Raw genomic sequence first — 23660 nt, forward strand, 5'->3', positions numbered from 1 at the left:
ACAGCAGAGCAGACCCACCAAGGCTGGAAATTGAAAGATACTGGAAAGGCATATGGGAGAAGGAGGTTGCACATAACAGCAGTGCACAATGGTTGGTGACTCTGAAAGAGGAGCACAGCAACCTCCCTGAACAGAACCCAGTTACCATCACAGCAGCAGACATACCAGAAAGAGTCTCAGGTATGAAAAACTGGACGGCACCAGGCCCGGATATGGTCCACACCTACTGGCTAAAGAAACTCACAGCTCTCCACGAGCGCCTAGCACAGACATGGGCAAACTATGGTCCGCGGGCCACATACGGTCGTTAGGCTTTTTAATCCGGCACGCCGGATTTGTCCAAATTATAGTAAAAACAGTGTCTGAAACTCATGACAAAAAGTTAGCGGACAACAGGGCAGATAGCTCTGAAAATCTGCCTTCCCCATTTTTCACAACTTGAAAGACGACTAATCACATAAAAAAGAACATTGTCAGTATAAAGTTTTTTTTAATTACGGATGTACCTATCACAAATGCTACCTTGCTTAATTTACAGTATAAATCCATGGCTGTATATTTTGCTGCAGTAATCATTTATAATCATGGTGCTCAATGCCACGTTTGCATGGCATTCTACAAGCCACTTTTGCAAGAGCAATTCCTCTGCCTTCAGTTCATTTGCTCTCGTTTTGCTCTTCTAGGAGAGCCAAATTGGCCTGATATTGGGCTTCCTGACTTGCGAGAAGGGTCTTCAAGATTTCTTACATTTTTTGGGGCAGAGAAAATGAGCACAAAACATCATCCAGTGTGGGTCCTTGGGCAAGACCCTTCACGCTAATGCCTACCTCATACAATGATGAGAGACAATACATTGAATGACATGACGGCTCAGACGTCGCCCGGCCAAACAAGGTATGTGTCAGGTGCTGGGGAACCAGAGCACCTTGATGAAAAATGGGCTACTGGAACAACGCGGAGATGGACGAGATGCGATAACATGGCTCTGTTGGAATGCTACTACTCAGGCAACCTAGTCAGAGGGGTTACATGCGGAGAATGGGGGCTGAATGGTTACTTCCACAGTCACCCACAACCCACACTCACGGTTGACCACGAAACAACTAGTAGCTCAGTGTTCCAATATCCACAAACGGCAATTGCTATCACAACTTGAGATTGATGAGGTACAACACAAATTCCGAGGTGAAGGGCACCAGGCTGCCACATCAGAGGAAGAGGTTCAACCAGAGATTGGGAGGCAAGCCCCAATGAATGATGAGATTGGGAAGCCAGCCCCAATGAATGAAATGCTGAGCGAAGCAGCAACTGAACTGAGAGATAAGATCATGACAAGAATGAAAACTGGGCAACTAAGAAACCGATTACAACGGCTATGTGAAGTACCAACTGAAAGTTTCATGGAAACTGTGAATGCAGCACTGACAACGATCCTGACCGGTACGATCACGGAAACCAATGAGCTTATATACGCCTCAGCATCAGTGATCCTAGAGATGCTTGGCTACAAGAGCAACCATGGGAGCCACGAGATTCATTACCCACCTTGGAAAAGATGGTTGGAGGCTAAGATCAAGGCGGCTCGGAAAGATGTGGTTCAATTGAAGGAGACCCAGAGAGGTGTGAATAAAAGGCCAATACCCAAGAGGTACATGCAGATAACCATACCTGAAGCACTCTAAACTGCCAAACAAAGGCTCCAGGCCTTGTCCAGTCACCTTAAGAGGTACGCGAAAGAGAATGAGGCCAGAAGAATAAACAGGCTGTTCGCAACACAACCTGCGAAAGCGTACGCTCAGTAGCAGGGCTCTAACAGCAGAGCAGACCCACCAAGGCTGGAAATTGAAAGATACTGGAAAGGCATATGGGAGAAGGAGGTTGCACATAACAGCAGTGCACAATGGTTGGTGACTCTGAAAGAGGAGCACAGCAACCTCCCTGAACAGAACCCAGTTACCATCACAGCAGCAGACATACCAGAAAGAGTCTCAGGTATGAAAAACTGGACGGCACCAGGCCCGGATATGGTCCACACCTACTGGCTAAAGAAACTCACAGCTCTCCACGAGCGCCTAGCACAGACATGGGCAAACTATGGTCCGCGGGCCACATACGGTCGTTAGGCTTTTTAATCCGGCACGCCGGATTTGTCCAAATTATAGTAAAAACAGTGTCTGAAACTCATGACAAAAAGTTAGCGGACAACAGGGCAGATAGCTCTGAAAATCTGCCTTCCCCATTTTTCACAACTTGAAAGACGACTAATCACATAAAAAAGAACATTGTCAGTATAAAGTTTTTTTTAATTACGGATGTACCTATCACAAATGCTACCTTGCTTAATTTACAGTATAAATCCATGGCTGTATATTTTGCTGCAGTAATCATTTATAATCATGGTGCACAATGCCACGTTTGCATGGCATTCTACAAGCCACTAAGCCCCTTTCATAAGTGTCACGTACGCTCTACAGTCACGGTTTAATGTAAATGTACGTTTTGTAGCATTACATATGTTGTTAGCTTCTTTTGAATCTGTCTTCTGGGCGGAGGTTCTGTGCATTTACTTTGGAATATGATATGCAAATGGAAGACTTTATAACGCTTGCGAAAGTCCGGAAGAGAGAAGCAGGCTTCTGATTGGCTGCCGTGCCGAGTATGCAAATTTCAACTGCAGGTAGCCTATGTCTGTGTGCTTGGCGACGGTACACGTGTACTGTTTGCGCGTGAAGTCGAGGGCGTCCGTGGAGTGAGTAGAGCACGCGGTCAAGACAATCCATCCATGATTTTGCGGAATTTAACACAAGTAGGTATTATTGATCTTGAATATTTCGTTGTGGAATAATACGTTTTGAATGTTGAAAGTGATTCCATTTTTCAACAAATGTTTATTTCTTTAACTTTGCACCTTCGATTGAAACTTATTAAAAACAGACGCAATCTTGATAAATCACAGTGCATGTGTTATTTTAATCTATTTCAATTTCCTCGTATCTGCGAAATAGTATGTAAACGCCATATCTTGCATATTCCTTGAGCCAAATTTACTAACTGATCAGGGATATTTTTCACATTTGAAAGACAGTTAATAAATTGGGTTGTAGTGTTCTTACTGTGCTATGAGGTTTGTACACACTACATTTAAAGGACAACCGGCACCATTTTTTTTTGTTTCCTACTGACATCAGTAAAATGTTCTATAGCATCTAAAATACCCAAAACACGCAGGCTGATATTTTTAGTCAAATGAAAGACACCAATAAAAATGACTTCAAAATGAATCCGGTAATGGCCAGTTTCAGAAGGTCCCACCCCCTTGTTCGTGACGTCACGCCAAGATGTCTTGCCTTGCTCGAGAATCAAAACAATGGCTTCAAATTCGGAGAAGATGCTTTCTTGTTACTCATCCAGTTATGAATATGATTCAAATAGTTCTGAAGAGGAAAGCATAAATGTTTGCAATTGATTAAAGGAGTCCTCCCATATCAATTTGAGCCGTCAATGACAGCAATGTAGCACCCAGAAAATGCAGAAGATGGCGCCCAAGCGCCGTTGGAAATGGGCTGATTTGTCAGCTGGGAATTTGTGTCAGCGAATATCAAATAGTTGTCTTGGTGCAACACACAACGATTCACCATCCCGTTATTTATATGTTTTCCTTCTAATTTCGCCATCAACACGAAGTTTTCAGACCAAACAAAGTACCGTAAAATGCATTGTGTGTCGCTTTCTCAGTCAGGGGCGGTCCAAACGTGACGTCACATGGGCATTGTCATCAACTCGAAAAAAAGACTTCATGAATATTCAGCGCGAGTCTTAAAACGTAAACTATAGCTATATGCTGTGGAATATTTGTAAAATACGCTCAGTCAGTCATTTGAAGTGATTTTACAAATTATGGACATAACGACATCCGGAGGCGTCGGTTGTCCTTTAATGCTTTAGGTTTAGTATTTCCAGCTCATACACTGCCTCCAAATGCTCCTGGCCCGGCCCCTCTGTCAAACTTTAGAACCCATTGCGGCCCGCGAGTCAAAACGTTTTCCCACCCCTGGCCTAGCAGCACAAATGAACCAGTTGCTGAATGATGGAACTCACCCAGGATGGCTAACAACCAACGCGCGAACAATCCTGATCATGAAGGATTCCTCAAAGGGTTCAGTTCCTTCCAACTATCGGCCAATAACCTGTCCCTCCACAACATGGAAGCTCATGTCAGGCATCATTGCGGCTAAGATAAGTAGACACATGGATCAATACATGAGCAAAGCACAGAAAGGCATTAGTAGAGATACTAGAGGTACCTAACATCAGCTGCTGGTTGACAGAACAGTTGCACAAGACTGCAGGTCCCGATATACCAACCTGTGCACAGCCTGGATTGATTACAAGAAAGCATATGACTCGATGCCACACACATGGATCACTGAATGCTTGAAGTTGTATAAGGTCAACAGGACCCTGAGAGCCTTCGTTGCAAACTCGATGAGGATGTGGAAAACCACACTTGAAGCCAATGGCAAGCCACTAACGCAAGTGTCCATCAAATGTGGCATATACCAAGGTGATGCACTCTCCCCGCTGCTGTTCTGCATAGGACTGAACCCCCTCAGCCAGGTAATCACCAAGGCAGGCTATGGATGCTGCCTCAGAAATGGAGCTACGAACAGTCACCTCCTCTACATGGATGACATAAAGCTGTATGCTAAGAGCGAAAGGGACATAGACTCCCTGATCCACACAACCAGGATCTACAGCGGTGATATCGGAATGTCATTCTGGCTGGAGAAATGTCGTCGGATGGTGACTAAGAGGGGCAAGGTAGTCCACACTGAAGGGGTCTCACTCCCTGAAGGAACAAGAGCAGACATTGAAAACAGCTACAAGTACCTAGGTATACCACAGGCCAATGGCAACCTTGAACTAGCAACAAGGAAAGCGGCTACGACCAAATACCTCCAGCGGGTGAGGCAAGTCCTCAGAAGCCAGCTCAATGGCAAGAACAAGACCCGGGCAATAAACAGCTATGTCCTGCCAGTGATCAGATACCCTGCAGGAATAATAAGGTGGCCAAAGGAAGAGATCCAGACCACGGATGTTAAGACCCGAAAACTCCTCACCATGCACGGAGGGTTCCATCCCAAGTCCAGCACCCTGAGACTGTACACAAGCCGTAAGGAAGGAGGCCGGGGACTAGTGAGTGTGAGAGCCACTGTCCAGGATGAAACATGCAAGCTCCATGAATACATCAAAGAGAAGGCTCCAACGGATGATGTACTCAGAGAATGTCTCAGACAATGGGGAACAGAGGATGAGGTGCTGGATGAGGGACAATCATGGGAGGAAAAGCCCCTACACGGGATGTACCACCGAACCATAGCAGAAGTGGCTGATCTCAAGAAGTCCTATCAGTGGCTAGAGAGGGCTGGCCTAAAGGACAGCACAGACGCACTCATCCTGGCTGCCCAAGAGCAGGCCCTGAACACCAGAGCCATCAAGGCAGGGATATACCACACCAGACAAGACCCAAGGTGTAGGTTGTGCAAAGAGGCACCTGAGACAATCCAACATATAACTGCAGGGTGTAAGATGCTGGCTGGGAAAGCCTACATGGAGCGCCATAACCAGGTGGCTGACATAGTCTACCGAAACATCTGTGCGGAGTATGGACTGGAAACCCCAAGGTCAAAATGGGAAACACCTCCCAAGGTGGTGGAGAATGACCGAGCAAAGATCCTGTGGGACTTCCAGATACAGACTGACAAGATGGTAATGGCCAACCAACCAGATATAAAGGGCAAAGGAAAGCCGTTTTCGTGGATGTAGCGGTCCCGAGTGATGGAAACATCAGAAAGAAGGAACATGAGAAAATGGAGAAATACCAAGGGCTCAGAGAGGAGCTGGAGAGAGCCTGGAAGGTAAAGGTGACAGTCGTGCCTGTGGTGGTCGGAGCACTCGGGGCAGTGACCCCCAAACTCGACGAGTGGTTGCAACAGATCCCGGGAACAACATCGGACATCTCCGTCCAGAAAAGCGAGTGCTGGGAACAGCATGGATACTGCGCAGAACCCTTAAGCTTCCTGCCCTCTGGTAGAGGACCCGAGCTGAAATAGGGGACAGACACCACCCATGGTGGGTGAGACGAGGATTTTTTATATATATTTAAAAAAAAATCCTTGTCTCACCCACCATGGGTGATATATATATATATATATACAGTAAAGTCTCGTTATATCGATATTCAAGGGAGTCCGAAAAAATATCGATATAACCGGGACTATCGATATATCCGATCCTGCGCCGAACTGCATTAAACAAAAGCCGCCAAAAGAGGGCAGCCATGCGCCATATAAGAAACGGAGCTGGCCATTAGCTCCCTTTTTTTTTGGGTGAGAGATGTTCCCCCAATGTTGCCTCAAAATGGCACATATAATTCTTTAATGATTGTAAACATGTATGCTTTAATCTTCAGAACTACAGTGTATTTGAAACATATTCATAACTGGATGTGTAACAAGAAAGCATATTATCCGAATCTGAAGCCATTGTTTGGATTCACAAGCAATGCAAGACGTCTTGGCGTGAAGTCATTTTTATTTGCATTTGAATAAAAAGTGACATCGGCTGTCCTTTAATACACAGTATGGAATGTTAATAATTTTGAAAATCATCGCGCTTCAGCAGACAAAACAAGAAACATTGTTGCAAAAAACGATTGCATTCATATACAGTACAGTGGGCATGTACATAACACAACAGGGAAACTGCAACGCTTACATCTTACTGTATTATGTATACAATTTAAAAAAGTCATCAATCTTCTTCTGCTTCCCATTTTTACCTTTTAACACAAACACTTCAATCTCGTCTGCTACACACGAGCTAGCGTCTGAAAATGAAAATGGCTCTGCTACACGAGTGCTGGGCACGTAACCAAGTCACCTGACGAAGTCGACCAATGGCGCGACTGATGGCGTGACACGTAACCAAGACACGTGACCAAGTTGACCAATGGCGCGACCGATGGCGTGTCACGTGACAAAGTCACACGGCCAAGTCGACCAATAGCGCGACCGATGGCGGCTCATGTGACCAAGTCGACCAATGGCGCGACCGATGGCGGCTCACGTAACAAGACACGTGACCAAGTTGACCAATGGCGCGACGGATATATCGATGTAAACAACAAAAATGGCCGGCGGGGGATGAAAAGGAGCACCGTAATAACCGGATTATCGTAACAACCGGGTATCGTACTAAACGGTACTAATTATACATAAAAAGACTAGAAATGTGCAAGGGAAATGAAAATAGTATCGTAATAAGCGGTACTATCGATATAACCGATATCGATATAACGAGACTTTACTGTATATGTATATATATGTGTGTGTGTGTGTGTGTGTATATGTATATATGTATATATGTATATATGTGTGTGTGTGTGTATATATATATATATATATATATATATATATATATATATATATATATATATATATATATATATATATATATATATATATATCGATATATATATATATATATATATATATATCGATATATATATATATATATATATATATATATATATATATATATATATATATATATATATATATATATATATATATATATCGATATATATATATATATATCGATATAACGAGACTTTACTGTATATGTATATATGTGTGTGTGTGTGTGTGTGTGTGTGTGTGTGTGTGTGTGTGTGTGTGTGTAAGCTCTCACAGTCGTACAGGAGTGGTCCATCTCTGAAAAGATTTCTTTAGCCGTCATCTGTACTTCTTTGAAGGTGTCGGCCGTTTCGCTTCTTACCCAAGAAGCTTCGTCAGCAAACTAAAGTCTTACTGGTAGTTTCGGCCCTGTATATATCCCTACTGTCTAGACGTGGCGGTGTTTTTCGCGCTCTGTCCTCTTTCATAATTACTTTACAACTCAAAAACGCTAATTCGTTGTCTTTAATGTCCTCGCGAGTAAATTTAATGTTGATGTCTACCGAGTTGAGGTGATCTGTGAAGGATTTCATTTCTTGTGTTTTAATTATGACAAAAGTATCGTCCACATATCACACCACAGATTTTATCCACGGGAAGAATGTGAGGGCCTGTTTCTTTATCTCTTCCATGTACAGATTAGCCACTATGGGTGAAACTGGTGAGCCCATCGCACAACCATGAATTTGTTTGTAAAATTTCTCCCTCAATTGAAAATACATAGTATTAAGGCAGATTTCCAATAATTGACACCTTCATAGAAGTACATATGACGGCTGAAGAAACCTTTTCATCGATGGACACCTCCTGTACGACTGAGACCTTACACAGACGTATTTATCATTTTAGAATGGCAAAAAAAATCCTGATAATTTTTTAGATTAATATTTCTTTTGTGCTGATGTGTCAGGTGTGAGCAGCTTCTTGGGGTGAACGGGAAGCTGAGACAGGAGTTAATGCTGATCATGGAACCAATTCCAGAGTTACAGGAAAGGCTAAGACAACTTCTGCAGCTTCTGGTTCAAAGGTAGGCTGATTTACTTAATTTAAGGATAACATCTGAGTTATGACCGGCGCGACTTACGACCGCCAGAGCCCCCCCCCCCCCTTTTTTTTTTCCTACACTTGTCACCATAACCCGCGAGCTGCCGGCAACGCATACTGCAATTTTGGCCAGCAGGCATCTCACACTCGTACAGCAATCTACTGCGTAACTACACTCAATACAGTAGTTATACAGTACAGACACTGTTGGCAACATCTGCTGTAGTACTGTACACTGCTTTTTTTACTTTGGCAATTTTTAAACAGCTGTATTCTTTACGAATAAGAGTTGTCTTTAACCCACGATATAACATCTAAATAAAATATAAATTGATATGAAATATAAAATGATAAAAACGACATTAAAAGGTAAGTATAACATTTATAAATGAACTGTACAGTAAACAGTTTTGTACACATTGAAGGTACAGTTATACAGTAATAAAAATCGATAATACGAAATATGAAACAATAAAAAAAGACTAAAAGTGATCACATTTATACATGAACTGTAAACATGTATATAATAGTATTCAATAGAAAACGTTGCTTAAAAACAACAGATTGACATCGTATACTATCCTGTCGTGTAAACGTCACGTCTACCATTTGGAATGGATTTCGACTTACGACTGTTTGACTTACGACTGTTTTGTCGGAACCCGGTTGTTACTTGGATTTTACCTGTAAATATACAGTGTGACCCTGAAAAAACGGGCCCCAACTCAAATTAGGCCCCATTTCTTTGTTTTTTTTGCCCAAATGAAATGAAACTTTGGTCATAACTACATTATGTAGTTTATTCTATTCAAAATATGACCTCAAAACACTACGGTCTTTGGCATTTTTGTCTCCATTCTACAGCATATGTTTTTTTTGATGGCCTCCATTTAGCTCTGTCCGTTTCTTGCGGCGCAGCACAAAGTTGTCCATGACAATCTTACAGACTCAGTAATGGATATGGAATGAACAGCTCCGTGTCCAGGTTTTTTTCCACTTTGAAATATTGAATTTTCTCCCTGTAGCTCTCTCGTGGTGGACAAGCAGCCGCCTCAAGTGATCAAGACACAGTCCAAGTTCTCCACAACTGTCCGCTACCTGCTGGGTGAAAAAGTGGCACCCGGGAAGCCTGTGGTGCTAAAGGCACAAATCATTAATGAACTCCAGGCCAGAAGCCTCAACATCACCCCCAGGTGAGTCATTCATCATATATTCTTTCATCTGAAAAAAAGAGTTAATTCCTAAATGATATGGGTCGGGAGTTATATGAGCTTGAAATGAGGATGGCTGTCCAAAATACAATGCAATCCATACATATTGGTTTATATAACGCTTGAACAACAGCTGAATTGGGAACAAAGCGCAAAAATGGACAAAAGGGGAAATGCTACCCCCTTGTGGAAGGCCAACGCCAGCGCTATTATTCTATTTTTTTATACTTTTGTGTCAATTAAGATTATTGTCTTCTTGATTTGAATACCACGGCCCTGGACGTCCCAAAGACCAACATCCATATACCAACAGAACGTAAACATTTTAATGAGTGTTCTTTCCATGAACTGATAGATTTGTAACCTGGCTAATGAACTTTTCCTGTGAAGGAGTTGGCCAAGTCCTAAATTCCTCTCAAGGCCAGATCTCCTACATGAAGATGACAGAGTAACAGGGTGTGTCTGTTCACCTCAGGTTGACCCCAGATTTTCTGTGCTTCCATTGTGGGCCTTATCTTCCGCCAACTAAGCATACAACAGCATGAAATGTTGAAATATGATAACTTCTATTCTGTCTATTCTCTATCAAGGGTCCAGACAACATCGGTTCCTGACCCATATTGACCCCAGATTGACCCTAGATTTTTCTGTGCTTCCATTGTGGGCTTTGCCTTCCGCCAACTAAGCACACAAAAGCATGAAATGTCAATTCTGTTTATTCTCTATCATATCTGCAGTGATGATGTTCAGGCAGTGATCAATAACACAGCCATCCTGGAGCATAACACGGCGACCAAGAGCACCTGCGCCACGTTCAGAAATATGGTATGCGTGGACACTCCGCTTAAAGGACAACCGACACCTCCGGACAAGTTGTGTCCATAATTTGTCAAAAGACTTCAAATGACTTCGACTGAGCACATTTTATAAAGATTCCACCGCATATAGCTATATTTTACGTTTTAAGACTCGCGCTCAATCTTCATGAAGTCTTGTTTTCGAGTTGATGACGATGCCCTAAGTGACGTCACGGAGGGAACGCCCCTGACCAAGAAAGCGACACACAATGCATTTTGGGTACTTCCGTCTGAAAACACCGTGTTGATCGCGAAATTAGAAGGAAAAGTACATAAATAACGTGTTGGTGAATCGTTGTATGTTGTAGCCAATTGCGGTGAACGCATAAAGAAGGTGTAAGTTGACACAACTTCCCAGCGGACAAACCAGCCATTTCCAACTGAGCTTGTGCGCCGTCTTGTGCATGTTCCGGGCACTACATTGGAGTCCAGATGGCTCGAATTGACACAGAAGGACTTCTTTAACCCTTTACAGTCGATGGGGTCATATTTGGTACACTAAAGATAAGTGCTTATAGATCGAAAAAATTAAAGGTAGCAGTTCAAGTTTCGATTGGAACTGACGCAGCACAAGTTACATGTCCCTTTAACACAGGTTATGTGCAGCTATGCCTTTAAGAGCGTCAGTGACATCATCTCCTTCTTGCGCAACACAACATGCGCTCCTGCATCTTCAAAGCTCCTTCTACTTCTCGTCACGGATTAAATATCACGTAAGTATATGTTGTGACGATTTTATGATCTGTTCAGAAGAGGTTTACCTTGATACTGAAATGCATAAACTAAAGCTAACTTATTTATTTACCAAGAAATATTATAAATAAGTAGTGTCCCGAATTTGGAACATTCGGCGTGCTAACGCTAGTTTCATGATGATATTGTTGATCCTGACTGGGCACCCGATGCGAATAATTGTAAGTGAATGGTGCGTTTTACACTAATAGCTCTACCTCATAGCTTTGCATTCTCAATATAATTATTGAAACGGAGGTCCATATGTTTTTTTGTTATATCCTAAACAGAAATTAGAAAACTTAAAACATTTTCATCATACTGTCTGGTACAAATTTAACACTCCCTATTTCCAAAAGACCGTGAAACATGGTAGGAGCAGGTACAACACTTACAAGTTTCTGTGAAAAAAAAATACAGGAAAAGCTAAAAGTCTATATTTTATTTGGGGCAAATCAAAGACAGCAAAATTACTTCCGAAGGCCTTGAGGACTTTAGATTGGCATGTCAAGTAAAATCATCTGAGAGAAAGAATTTGTAATCAGAAAATGTAGAAATGATTGTTTTGAAGAACGTAATAGGTTGCATTTCCACTTGTGTTATGTAAGGTTTTGTTGCCACCTAGTGGACAAAATAGTGCATTTCACATTCTCAAATACAGTACTTTGACTTGAAGATAAAGCATCTGAAAGGACTGAAATTCTGTTTGTGATGTAATGTAAGGATCTTACCATTTCACGGAAAGATCAGAGCATTGAGATCAAATGGTTAGTTTGGTATAATACCACGGCCCTGGACGTCCCAAAGACCAACATCCATATACCAACAGAACGTAAACATTTTAATGAGTGTTCTTTCCATGAACTGATAGATTTGTAACCTGGCTAATGAACTTTTCCTGTGAAGGAGTTGGCCAAGTCCTAAATTCCTCTCAAGGCCAGATCTCCTACATGAAGATGACAGAGTAACAGGGTGTGTCTGTTCACCTCAGGTTGACCCCAGATTTTCTGTGCTTCCATTGTGGGCCTTATCTTCCGCCAACTAAGCATACAACAGCATGAAATGTTGAAATATGATAACTTCTATTCTGTCTATTCTCTATCAAGGGTCCAGACAACATCGGTTCCTGACCCATATTGACCCCAGATTGACCCTAGATTTTTCTGTGCTTCCATTGTGGGCTTTGCCTTCCGCCAACTAAGCACACAAAAGCATGAAATGTCAATTCTGTTTATTCTCTATCATATCTGCAGTGATGATGTTCAGGCAGTGATCAATAACACAGCCATCCTGGAGCATAACACGGCGACCAAGAGCACCTGCGCCACGTTCAGAAATATGGTATGCGTGGACACTCCGCTTAAAGGACAACCGACACCTCCGGACAAGTTGTGTCCATAATTTGTCAAAAGACTTCAAATGACTTCGACTGAGCACATTTTATAAAGATTCCACCGCATATAGCTATATTTTACGTTTTAAGACTCGCGCTCAATCTTCATGAAGTCTTGTTTTCGAGTTGATGACGATGCCCTAAGTGACGTCACGGAGGGAACGCCCCTGACCAAGAAAGCGACACACAATGCATTTTGGGTACTTCCGTCTGAAAACACCGTGTTGATCGCGAAATTAGAAGGAAAAGTACATAAATAACGTGTTGGTGAATCGTTGTATGTTGTAGCCAATTGCGGTGAACGCATAAAGAAGGTGTAAGTTGACACAACTTCCCAGCGGACAAACCAGCCATTTCCAACTGAGCTTGTGCGCCGTCTTGTGCATGTTCCGGGCACTACATTGGAGTCCAGATGGCTCGAATTGACACAGAAGGACTTCTTTAACCCTTTACAGTCGATGGGGTCATATTTGGTACACTAAAGATAAGTGCTTATAGATCGAAAAAATTAAAGGTAGCAGTTCAAGTTTCGATTGGAACTGACGCAGCACAAGTTACATGTCCCTTTAACACAGGTTATGTGCAGCTATGCCTTTAAGAGCGTCAGTGACATCATCTCCTTCTTGCGCAACACAACATGCGCTCCTGCATCTTCAAAGCTCCTTCTACTTCTCGTCACGGATTAAATATCACGTAAGTATATGTTGTGACGATTTTATGATCTGTTCAGAAGAGGTTTACCTTGATACTGAAATGCATAAACTAAAGCTAACTTATTTATTTACCAAGAAATATTATAAATAAGTAGTGTCCCGAATTTGGAACATTCGGCGTGCTAACGCTAGTTTCATGATGATATTGTTGATCCTGACTGGGCACCCGATGCGAATAATTGTAAGTGAATGGTGCGTTTTACACTAATAGCTCTACCTCATAGCTTTGCATTCTCAATATAATTATTGAAACGGAGGTCCATATGTTTTTTTGTTATATCCTAAACAGAAATTAGAAAACTTAAAACATTTTCATCATACTGTCTGGTACAAATTTAACACTCCCTATTTCCAAAAGACCGTGAAACATGGTAGGAGCAGGTACAACACTTACAAGTTTCTGTGAAAAAAAAATACAGGAAAAGCTAAAAGTCTATATTTTATTTGGGGCAAATCAAAGACAGCAAAATTACTTCCGAAGGCCTTGAGGACTTTAGATTGGCATGTCAAGTAAAATCATCTGAGAGAAAGAATTTGTAATCAGAAAATGTAGAAATGATTGTTTTGAAGAACGTAATAGGTTGCATTTCCACTTGTGTTATGTAAGGTTTTGTTGCCACCTAGTGGACAAAATAGTGCATTTCACATTCTCAAATACAGTACTTTGACTTGAAGATAAAGCATCTGAAAGGACTGAAATTCTGTTTGTGATGTAATGTAAGGATCTTACCATTTCACGGAAAGATCAGAGCATTGAGATCAAATGGTTAGTTTGGTATAGTTTTTGCTTTTTTGAATGTTGCTGTGCCCATATGTTTTTTCTAAAATACCCATGTACTGTATATCTTTCCAGATCCTGATGAGAATGAAATAGATGACCATGTTGATGAAGACATTTTGGCATCGGACACAGTCGTGACTGTTGCATTGATGAACTTCTATTACTATTCAAATACAGTAAAGTCTCGTTATATCGATATTCAAGGGAGTCCGAAAAAATATCGATATAACCGGGACTATCGATATATCCGATCCTTCGCCGAACTGCATTAAACAAAAGCCGCCAAAAGAGGGCAGCCAAGCGCCATATAAGAAACGGAGCTGGCCATTAGCTCCCTTTTTTTTTTTGGGTGAGAGATGTTCCCCCAATGTTGCCTCAAAACGGCATATATAATTCTTTAATGATTGTAAACATGTATGCTTTAATCTTCAGAACTACAGTGTATTTGAAACATATTCATAACTGGATGTGTAACAAGAAAGCATATTATCCGAATCTGAAGCCATTGTTTGGATTCACAAGCAATGCAAGACGTCTTGGCGTGAAGTCATTTTTATTTGCATTTGAATAAAAAGTGACATCGGCTGTCCTTTAATACACAGTATGGAATGTTAATAATTTTCAAAATCATCGCGCTTCAGCAGACAAAACAAGAAACATTGTTGCAAAAAACGATTGCATTCATATACAGTACAGTGGGCATGTACATAACACAACAGGGAAACTGCAACGCTTACATCTTACTGTATTATGTATACAATTTAAAAAAGTCATCAATCTTCTTCTGCTTCCCATTTTTACCTTTTAACACAAACACTTCAATCTCGTCTGCTACACACGAGCTAGCGTCTGAAAATGAAAATGGCTCTGCTACACGGGTGCTGGGCACGTAACCAAGTCACCTGACCAAGTCGACCAATGGCGCGACTGATGGCGTGACACGTAACCAAAACACGTGACCAAGTTGACCAATGGCGCGACCGATGGCGTGTCACGTGACAAAGTCACACGGCCAAGTCGACCAATAGCGCGACCGATGGCGGCTCATGTGACCAAGTCGACCAATGGCGCGACCGATGGCGGCTCACGTAACAAGACACGTGACCAAGTTGACCAATGGCGCGACGGATATATCGATGTAAACAACAAAAATGGCCGGCGGGGGATGAAAAGGAGCACCGTAATAACCGGATTATCGTAACAACCGGGTATCGTACTAAACAGTACTAATTATACAAAAAAGACTAGAAATGTGCAAGGGAAATGAAAATAGTATCGTAATAAGCGGTACTATCGATATAACCGATATCGATATAACGAGACTTTACTGTATTTTCAAAGGATTTTCGATGAAAAAATGATGGATATTATTGTTGAACAGTTGAAATTCTATGCAATGCAAAATAACATCAATAAGCCCCTGTGTCTCGCCAAGGAAGAGCTTGAGAAGTGGCTGGGATTGATATATTCTTTCTCAATCTCAAAATGACCAAACACTCGGATGCTTTGGGCTTGAAAGCTATCTCCACTAACTGATTATGCTGCAGAATGTACTGTATGTCAAGGGATCGCTTCGAAATTATAAAAAGGAACTTGCATATAGCAGACAACACAAAACAAGGAACTCGGGGAAGCCCAAATTATGATCCCTTGCACAAAGTAAGGCCAATGATAAAAGTTTCAAGAATTACCCAAGTCACAGCGTTTGTCAATTGATGAACAAATTGTACTCTATGAAGGTAGATTTACACTCAAGCAGTATCTACCAAATAAACCAATGAACTGGGGGTTCAAGTTGTTTGTGCTGGCAGGTTATGATGGCTACATGTATGCATTCCATATACAGGAACGATAGATCCAGTCAGTGACTCCAAGGTTCCCGATCTGAAAGTGACCTCAAATGTTGTGCTCCATTTGGCTCAAAACATCCAACCAGGAAACAATCATCGATTGTATTTTGATAATTGGTTTACATCTATCCCCTTACTCCAACATTTGGCAACAAGAAAAATCTGGTGTTGTGGCACAGTGAGGCTCAATCGATTTTTCAGCTGAACCACAGCTAAAAGACATTGAGGTTCTTTTCCCGCTGATGATACAGTATTCGGTTTGACAACATAGCTCATGTTCCATATATTGCAAAGAACTGCAACAGGTGCAAGCATGGCACATGCTCGGTGAAAACTAATATTTACAGCAAAAAAATGAAAGGTAAATCTGTGTTTGAATCATCACAAGAACTGCTTTGCATTATTCCATGGTTATTAGCTAGTTTTCTTTATCTGTAAAGGAACTATGTTTTTTTATGTAAACATTTTATGTAAATTATGTATGTATTTTATGTAAATATTTTATGTATTTTATTATTTTAATAAAAATATGTCATATGGGTAAAAGTCTAGTCTTTGAAGTTGCACTTGACATATGTTCCAAAAAACGCACCCTCTCAACATAGGCCTTTCATGATCATTGGGCCAAATTAGGAACACATTTTCTTAGGCTCAAATTTTCTACATTATTGAAAAATAATAAAAAAGGAAGCTACTAGTATGTTATTTTATCCATCAGTGACCATTAAAAACTGAACAGATTTTTTTCTTCTAATTAGAACATAATTCAGGCAGTAAAGGGTTAATAGATTGAAAACATTTATGCTTTCCTCTTCAGAATTATTTGAATCGTATTCATAACTGGATGAGTAACAAGAAAGCATCTTCTCCAAATCTGAACTCTCTGAAGCCATTGTTTTGATTCTGGAGCAAGGCAGTTTGTGAAGGAGTGACATCATCAACAAGGGGGCGGGACATTCTGAATCTCGCCAGTTCCGAGCTCATTTTTGTGGCAGTTTTGGGACACTTTAAGTCATTTTTATTGGTGTTTTGCATTTGACTAAAAATATCAGCCTGCATGTTTTGGGTATTTTAGATGATATCAAACGTTTTTCTGATGTCAGTTAGGAAACAAAAAATGGTGTCGGTTGTCCTTTAACTTACACTTTTGAAGTGAAGTGAGTGCACGCTGGTTATAACTTGAAATTTTAATCTTTATGCAACAGTCCATCAAAAAGATCAAGCGAGCAGACCGAAAGGGGACCGAGTCTGTGACCGAAGAAAAATTTGCCCTTCTCTTTTCAACAGAGATCACCATCACAGGCTGTGACACTCCCTATAAAGTCCAGGTTTCATTATGTTATTTTGCCGATTCAACTGCTTTGATGAACTCGACAATACAATGCGTCTCAGTCAAGGAAACACAGCAAAATATTCCGCAGTGAATTTCTGTGTCCTTCCAGATGATCTCGTTACCACTCGTCGTCATTGTCCACGGCAGCCAAGACAACAATGCGTTGGCGACCATCATTTGGGATTGTGCCTTTTCCGAGCCAGTAAGGGAAACATCATCTTTTTTTACTGTCCATCCATTTTCTAATCTCATTATTATCAAAAGTCTTGGCCGTGCTGGAATCCATCTGTCCCAAACGTCTTCGGGTCGTAGGACACATACAGACAAACAACCATTCGCGCTTTCGATGAAAAGGTTTCTTCAACCGCTATCTGTGCTTATTTGAAGGTGTCGGTCGTTTTGCTTCTCATCCAAGAAGCTTCGTCAGCGAACTAAAATTTTGCTGGTAGCTCTGGCCCTTTATATATTGTCCAGAACAGAGAGGAGTAGCAGTACCTTACATTGCATGGGTTTCTGAAAAACTACAAAGGGTCCTTTGGCAACACCAAATTGCTACTTACTTCAAACCGATAATGTCACGTCCGCTCGAGGAGTGGTGACAGAACTCGAGGGACGACGGAAAGTAGTTAAGGTCGGATCCAAAATACACGGTGGAGACAGTGATTCCAAAAAGAGTCTTTACTGAGACTCATGTGGCAAATACAGAAAGTCAGGCAAGGTAGGAGAGCAACGACAAAACAGACCTGCGTGCGGTTGGGTGACGGGGAACTTCCTGGAATACACTGACAACAACCGAACGGTAAGGGTGGCTTTTATAGCCAGAAGGCACAATTAAGGAAATGGGGAACAGGTGCGTGAGTCCGGAGAGCAGGGAGGGGAGGGGCCCACTCCTGGAGCAGAGGAGGAAGACACAGGCGTCGACGAGGATGTGACAGATAAACACTTTAAGACAAAAATGAGTGCATCCAAAACATAGGCTGCCAAACGAAAAACAAAGTCATGTAGTTTATTCGATACGTTGTAAAATGAAGATTGTAACGAGCCATACATTAGGAAGACTCAACAAATTCAAAAAAAATACTTTATCAACATCGCAGGGATAATACTAGGGGGCCTCTATCTGCAGTACATATGCATCTAAAAGCTAGCAACCACTCATTTGACGACAGTGAGGTTGAAATCTTAGCAAAAGAGAATAGATGCTTTGAAACGGGAATCAAAGAAGCTATTTTTATAAAACAGCAAAACCCTTCACTAAATCGCCATGGTGGTTGAAGGTTTCATTTAGACCGTGCTTACAACGGACTTCTTAGATCGTTACCACATAGGCTTAGTCATGCTGATGAGGTGATACCGGAGCAAATGGGGCAATCAGAACCAGTCATAGACTATAATCAGTCAAGACAATAGAAGTAATCAGTGTAGCCTCAGGGAATGGTCCTCTGCTCCCCCCCATCCTTAGAGCAGGGACCTATCATAACAGAGGTCTGGCACCGTCACTTCTGGACAGTAGGGATATATATATAGGGCCAGAGTGACCAGCAAAATTTTAGTTCGCAGACAAAGCCTCTTGGATGAGAAGCAAAGAAGTACAGATAACGGCTGAAGAAGCCTTTTCATCGATGGACCACTCCTATATGACTGAGAGCTTACACAGACGAACCATTCGCTCTCACAATCACAATGAGGGAAAATTTAGAGTCTTCCATGAACCTGCCCTGCATGTTTTTGTAATTTGGCAGGACCCAAACATTTCCGGGGAGAACGTGTAAACACCGCACAGGAAGGCTGATCCCTCTGTGGGACCCTTTCACAACTTTCATTTGGTATTCGCCCCCTTCCTGATTTCTTCTTCTTCTTTGTATGAGCTTGAAATGAGGGTGGCTGTCCAAAATACAATGCAATCCAGACGCTCCCCTGCTAATGAACATGCGAGTTACGAACAATGGTACATACGAAAATTTTTGGATTGGATTAGCCTTGAATTAGTCTCACAGTGGAGAAATTGACATTTCACAGCAGCAAAGTAATTAAAGCAATAAAGGAAAGAAAGAAGTAGAAAAAATAAATACAGTGATACCTCATCTTAAAAACGCTTTTGCTAACTAACTTTTCACTTTCCAAACGTTCAATTCGAGAGAACATAATCTTGGCATACGAACTATTTTTCGGGAGACACACAGAGCGCCACAATGAGGGATGTGTCGTTCGCGAATGAGCCGGTTCTTGTAGCTGGATCTCTGAAGTGAGGACATGGCAGCCGACTTTTTTTGTCTTCTATTCTCCGCCCCCAGTCTTCGGTTAAAGCTGCACGTGATTGGTCAAGATCCGTGGGAGAGGAATGAGGGGACACACGCAGCAGGACACACGCAGCAGTGAGGAGGACGAGGGTTTAGAGTGCTCACTGCATGCTTGTTGCACGCTGTGAGCACATGAAATAGGAAACTCAGATGACAGATAGCACACAAAGAAAAAACAGAAGTGAAAAGGTGATAAAATGGATAGAAAACAGTGACATTTGGATTCGTTTCAACCTTATTGATCAAATTGTTCAAAGGCAGCGTGTATACTGCAAGGTTAAAATATCCCATCAATCAGGCTCCATAAATAACCCGCACAAGCCATCTGTACAATTTAAAGAGAAAAGACGAGCAAGGGAACAAACAAGTTTGTAGTGTGTCTGCCTGCGTCTGTTGCTGTTGCAATATCACAACTTCCAAGATGTACAACCCAGAACACTTTATGCAAAACGTTATCCATTCCATCAAGCCATGTACCACCATCACAAAGGTAAATAAAACGACTTTATTATACTGTACAGTTTATTTCTTTAATTACAATACCATAGCACATTTATTATACATAAAATAATGTTATTATTAGTATTATTATTATTATTATTATTATTATTAAAATGTAACATAAACGTTTATTATACGTAAAATCAGGTATATTTTGAGTAGTTTTAAGGCTTATTTCATAGAAAATGATGTTTTCTGGGGACCTGGTAACATATTATTCTCATTTTAATGGTTTCCTATGGGAAATTAATGTTTGGAATACACACTTTTTGCCTTACACACACTTTCTGGGAACCAATTATGTCCGTCAGCCAAGGTATCACTGTACAGGAAAAAGCAGCCACTCTCGCGGCACCATCTTGAAGTGAAAAACAACAAAAAATCAGAAAAACAAATAATTTGACACAACACAAAAGACACAGACACTCATTCAATCTTCAGCACTTTGTGCACCCTCTGTGTTGTATGAAGCCGTTCTAGATGAAAGAGGAGCGGATCAAAGCGTCCTTTTCACCAGTGGATCAGGGAGGTGATATGTGGACGTCTGCTACAAGCTAAATGTTGAAAGCAAACACCAAGCTGTAGCATCCATTGAGTTGGCACAGTAGTTGACATCATATATCCGCACTGTTTATTAGACTTTGTACCATTTTAGGACACAGATGTTCTCTTCTTTTTCATTGTGGATGGTGTGTCCAATGCAAAACAAAGCCGACTGAAGATGCGAGTTGGGTGTGTCAGTGTCAGCCATCAGCTCATTGTCATTTCAGTGCACCATTTTATTTCAAATAACCTGCGAAACTATGAGTTGTCGATGACGTGGGAAGCCCGTCTCGCGAGGCTTCAGGCGTGGCAACCGCGCGTTCCAAGGTATCGGTATACTGATCAAAATCCAAAAAAGGACCGTATTGACAAAATTTGGTAAAATAATTTGAATCTTGTCAAAGTTCCCTTGAACGACTGCTCATCTCGATTTCACCGATGCCTCTGTTGATGTGATCAGGACAGAGTGCCGTTTGTGGTGCCGGAGCGTGTGCCCTGGAAGCTGATGTGCAGCACTCTCAACAGTAAATTCACCTCGGAGGTCCAGACGCATCACAACCTAGACCACTACAATCAACACTTCCTGGCCCAGAAGATATTTGACAAACCCGATTTCACAGATGACTTTAGCAACATGATGGTGTCCTGGGCGCAGTTCAATAAGGTGCACGCACGCAGACAAAAGGATATACAGTAACAGAGATTGTATAATTTACACATCCTTTATAATAATAATAAGAACAAATTTTTATAAGTGCCTTTCAAACCTCTCAAGGTGACTTTACAGTCACAGGATAAGTTTTTTTTCTGTGGGTGAGCAGCGGCAGCCACATGCGCCAGCGTTCACTCAACCCGGAATTAACTCAAACAGATAGAAAGCTAGCTCGCTAGCTAATTGATAGCTAATACATAGCTGCTCGCTAGCTAGATAGCAATACATCTATATAGCTAAGAGATATCCAGCTATCCAGCTACATAGCTAATAGATAGCCAATAGATAGCAAATAGATAATAATACAGTGGGGCCTCGGTTTACGAACACCTTGCCTTACGAAATCTTCGGTTTCCGAACGTGAAATTCATCAAAATTAAACCTTGGCATAAGCACTACTTTTCGGGATACACACGGAGCGCCGCCCCACCACGGCTGGCGGAGTAATCTTCAGCGGAAGAACACCAAAGCACACGACCGAACAGCGCCCCATCCGGCCTACCTATCCACACACCCTTTATCTGAATGCACACGTCGATCGTCTTCAAGGATACTTTTGCTGTTATGGAACCGAAAAAGACCCCACCACAGGCTCGTGTTCAGCCAAAGAAGACACAAAACAAAATTACAGTCGAGGAGAAGAAGGAGATCATTGAGAAACACGAACGAGGTATGCGTTTGTCTGATTTAGCGGCTTAGCGGATATGCTAAGTCCACCATTGCTACCATCCTTCGCAACAAAGCTTTACACAAAGGCTTTATTTACTCAATGCTTTCACGTGACTAATGACACAGACCTATCCCTTTGGGATTATTGGGCCATTTCAATGTGCATTTCAATGTGTATCTGTCAGGTGCGAGTTGACAGCTGGGGCGGGGCCGCCGCTCCCGACCTCCGCCAGCTGCTGTTAGTTGCTTTTTGCGATCGCGAGCTTTTGCAGCCCCGTGTGCCATTTTATTTTCCGAGTTTGTTTGGCTGGACGGTTAGGCCCTGGCCCGCCTACTCGATGTACCCCTTTTTATGTTTTATTTTGTCACTTTATTCCGGGTCCGTGGAATCATCGGACCCGCATTTTTGTTGGAATAAAATCTCTGCCATCACCTACATCTCTGCCGCCTGCTTAGGGATCCAACCCCTTTTATTAACGTTCCGACGAGTCAGCTATCCCTGTCACACTTGGAATGTGACAGTATCATTGTGTTCCTCTGATTGAAAAGGCTTGGCATGATGTTACCCTTCGTTCCTTGAAAGCAGCATGGAAGAATTTGTGGCCCGCATGCATCCTTGAGAGGGACTTTGAAGGATTTGATCCTCATGACTGTTGTTTTGGACGACATTGTTTCCATCGGACAGAACATGCGACTCGAACTGGATGCAGATGACATTGAGGAGCTTGTTGCTGACCATAATGAGGTCCACAACACAGAGGATTTGATTTGCCTTCAAGAGGACAAGCAGAAGCAAGCCATTCAGGAGTTGTCATTTGAGGGCGAGGAGGAGGAGATGGCTGCAGCATCAAGTGAGAGCATGAAGGCAATGTTGGCTAAGTGGAATGATGTGCAGGCTTTTATTGAACAGTTCCATCCAGAAAAGACTGTGGCTATAAGAATCATCAACATGATGAATGATAATGTTATGCCTCAGTTTCGTAAGACCTTACAAATCAGAAAGCAACAGGTGCAAATTAACAGCCATCAACGACCATCACAAATGTAAATATAAAAGTGACTTTATTGTGCAGTGCAGTGTATTTCTTTCATGACAATACAATAGCACATTTATTATACATAGAATAAGGTATGTTGTGTGTAGTTTTCAGGCTTATTTAGTTGAAAATTATATTTTATGGAGACCTGGGAACGGATTATTCTCATTTTAATGGTTTCCTATGGGAAATGAATTTTTGGAAAACAAACTTTTCGCGTTACTCTGTCTGGGAACCAATTAAGTTCGTAAGCCAAGGCCCCACTTTAAATTTATAAATTAATATTAATTTCAAAAGTCTCAAGCTCACTTTACAGTCACAGGATAAGTTTTTCTGTGGCTGAGCAACCCAGAAGTAACTCAAATAGATAGAAAGCTAGCAAGCTAATAGCTAGCTAGATAGCTTCTTCTTTCGTTAATTATACATTTGGGAGTAAAAATAAATACCACTAATCACAAATAAACAAA

General features: G+C 41.7%; 1 protein-coding gene across 1 annotated transcript in view; it reads left to right on the forward strand.

Moving 5' to 3' along the window:
• Positions 1 to 23660, forward strand: part of stat6 (signal transducer and activator of transcription 6, interleukin-4 induced) — a 97785-nt gene that overhangs the window by 48929 nt on the left and 25196 nt on the right. The window contains exons 8-13 of the mRNA XM_089004943.1: positions 8428 to 8544; positions 9587 to 9754; positions 10510 to 10597; positions 17304 to 17426; positions 17541 to 17633; positions 21236 to 21439. Of these exons, the coding sequence (XP_088861069.1) occupies positions 8428 to 8544; positions 9587 to 9754; positions 10510 to 10597; positions 17304 to 17426; positions 17541 to 17633; positions 21236 to 21439 (793 nt within the window). The remainder of the gene's footprint in view (positions 1 to 8427; positions 8545 to 9586; positions 9755 to 10509; positions 10598 to 17303; positions 17427 to 17540; positions 17634 to 21235; positions 21440 to 23660) is intronic.

This window comes from Hippocampus bargibanti, linkage group LG01, assembly GCF_051943395.1.
Source record: "Hippocampus bargibanti isolate YZ-2025 linkage group LG01, ASM5194339v1, whole genome shotgun sequence".
In the NCBI taxonomy this organism is placed as follows: domain Eukaryota; kingdom Metazoa; phylum Chordata; class Actinopteri; order Syngnathiformes; family Syngnathidae; genus Hippocampus; species Hippocampus bargibanti.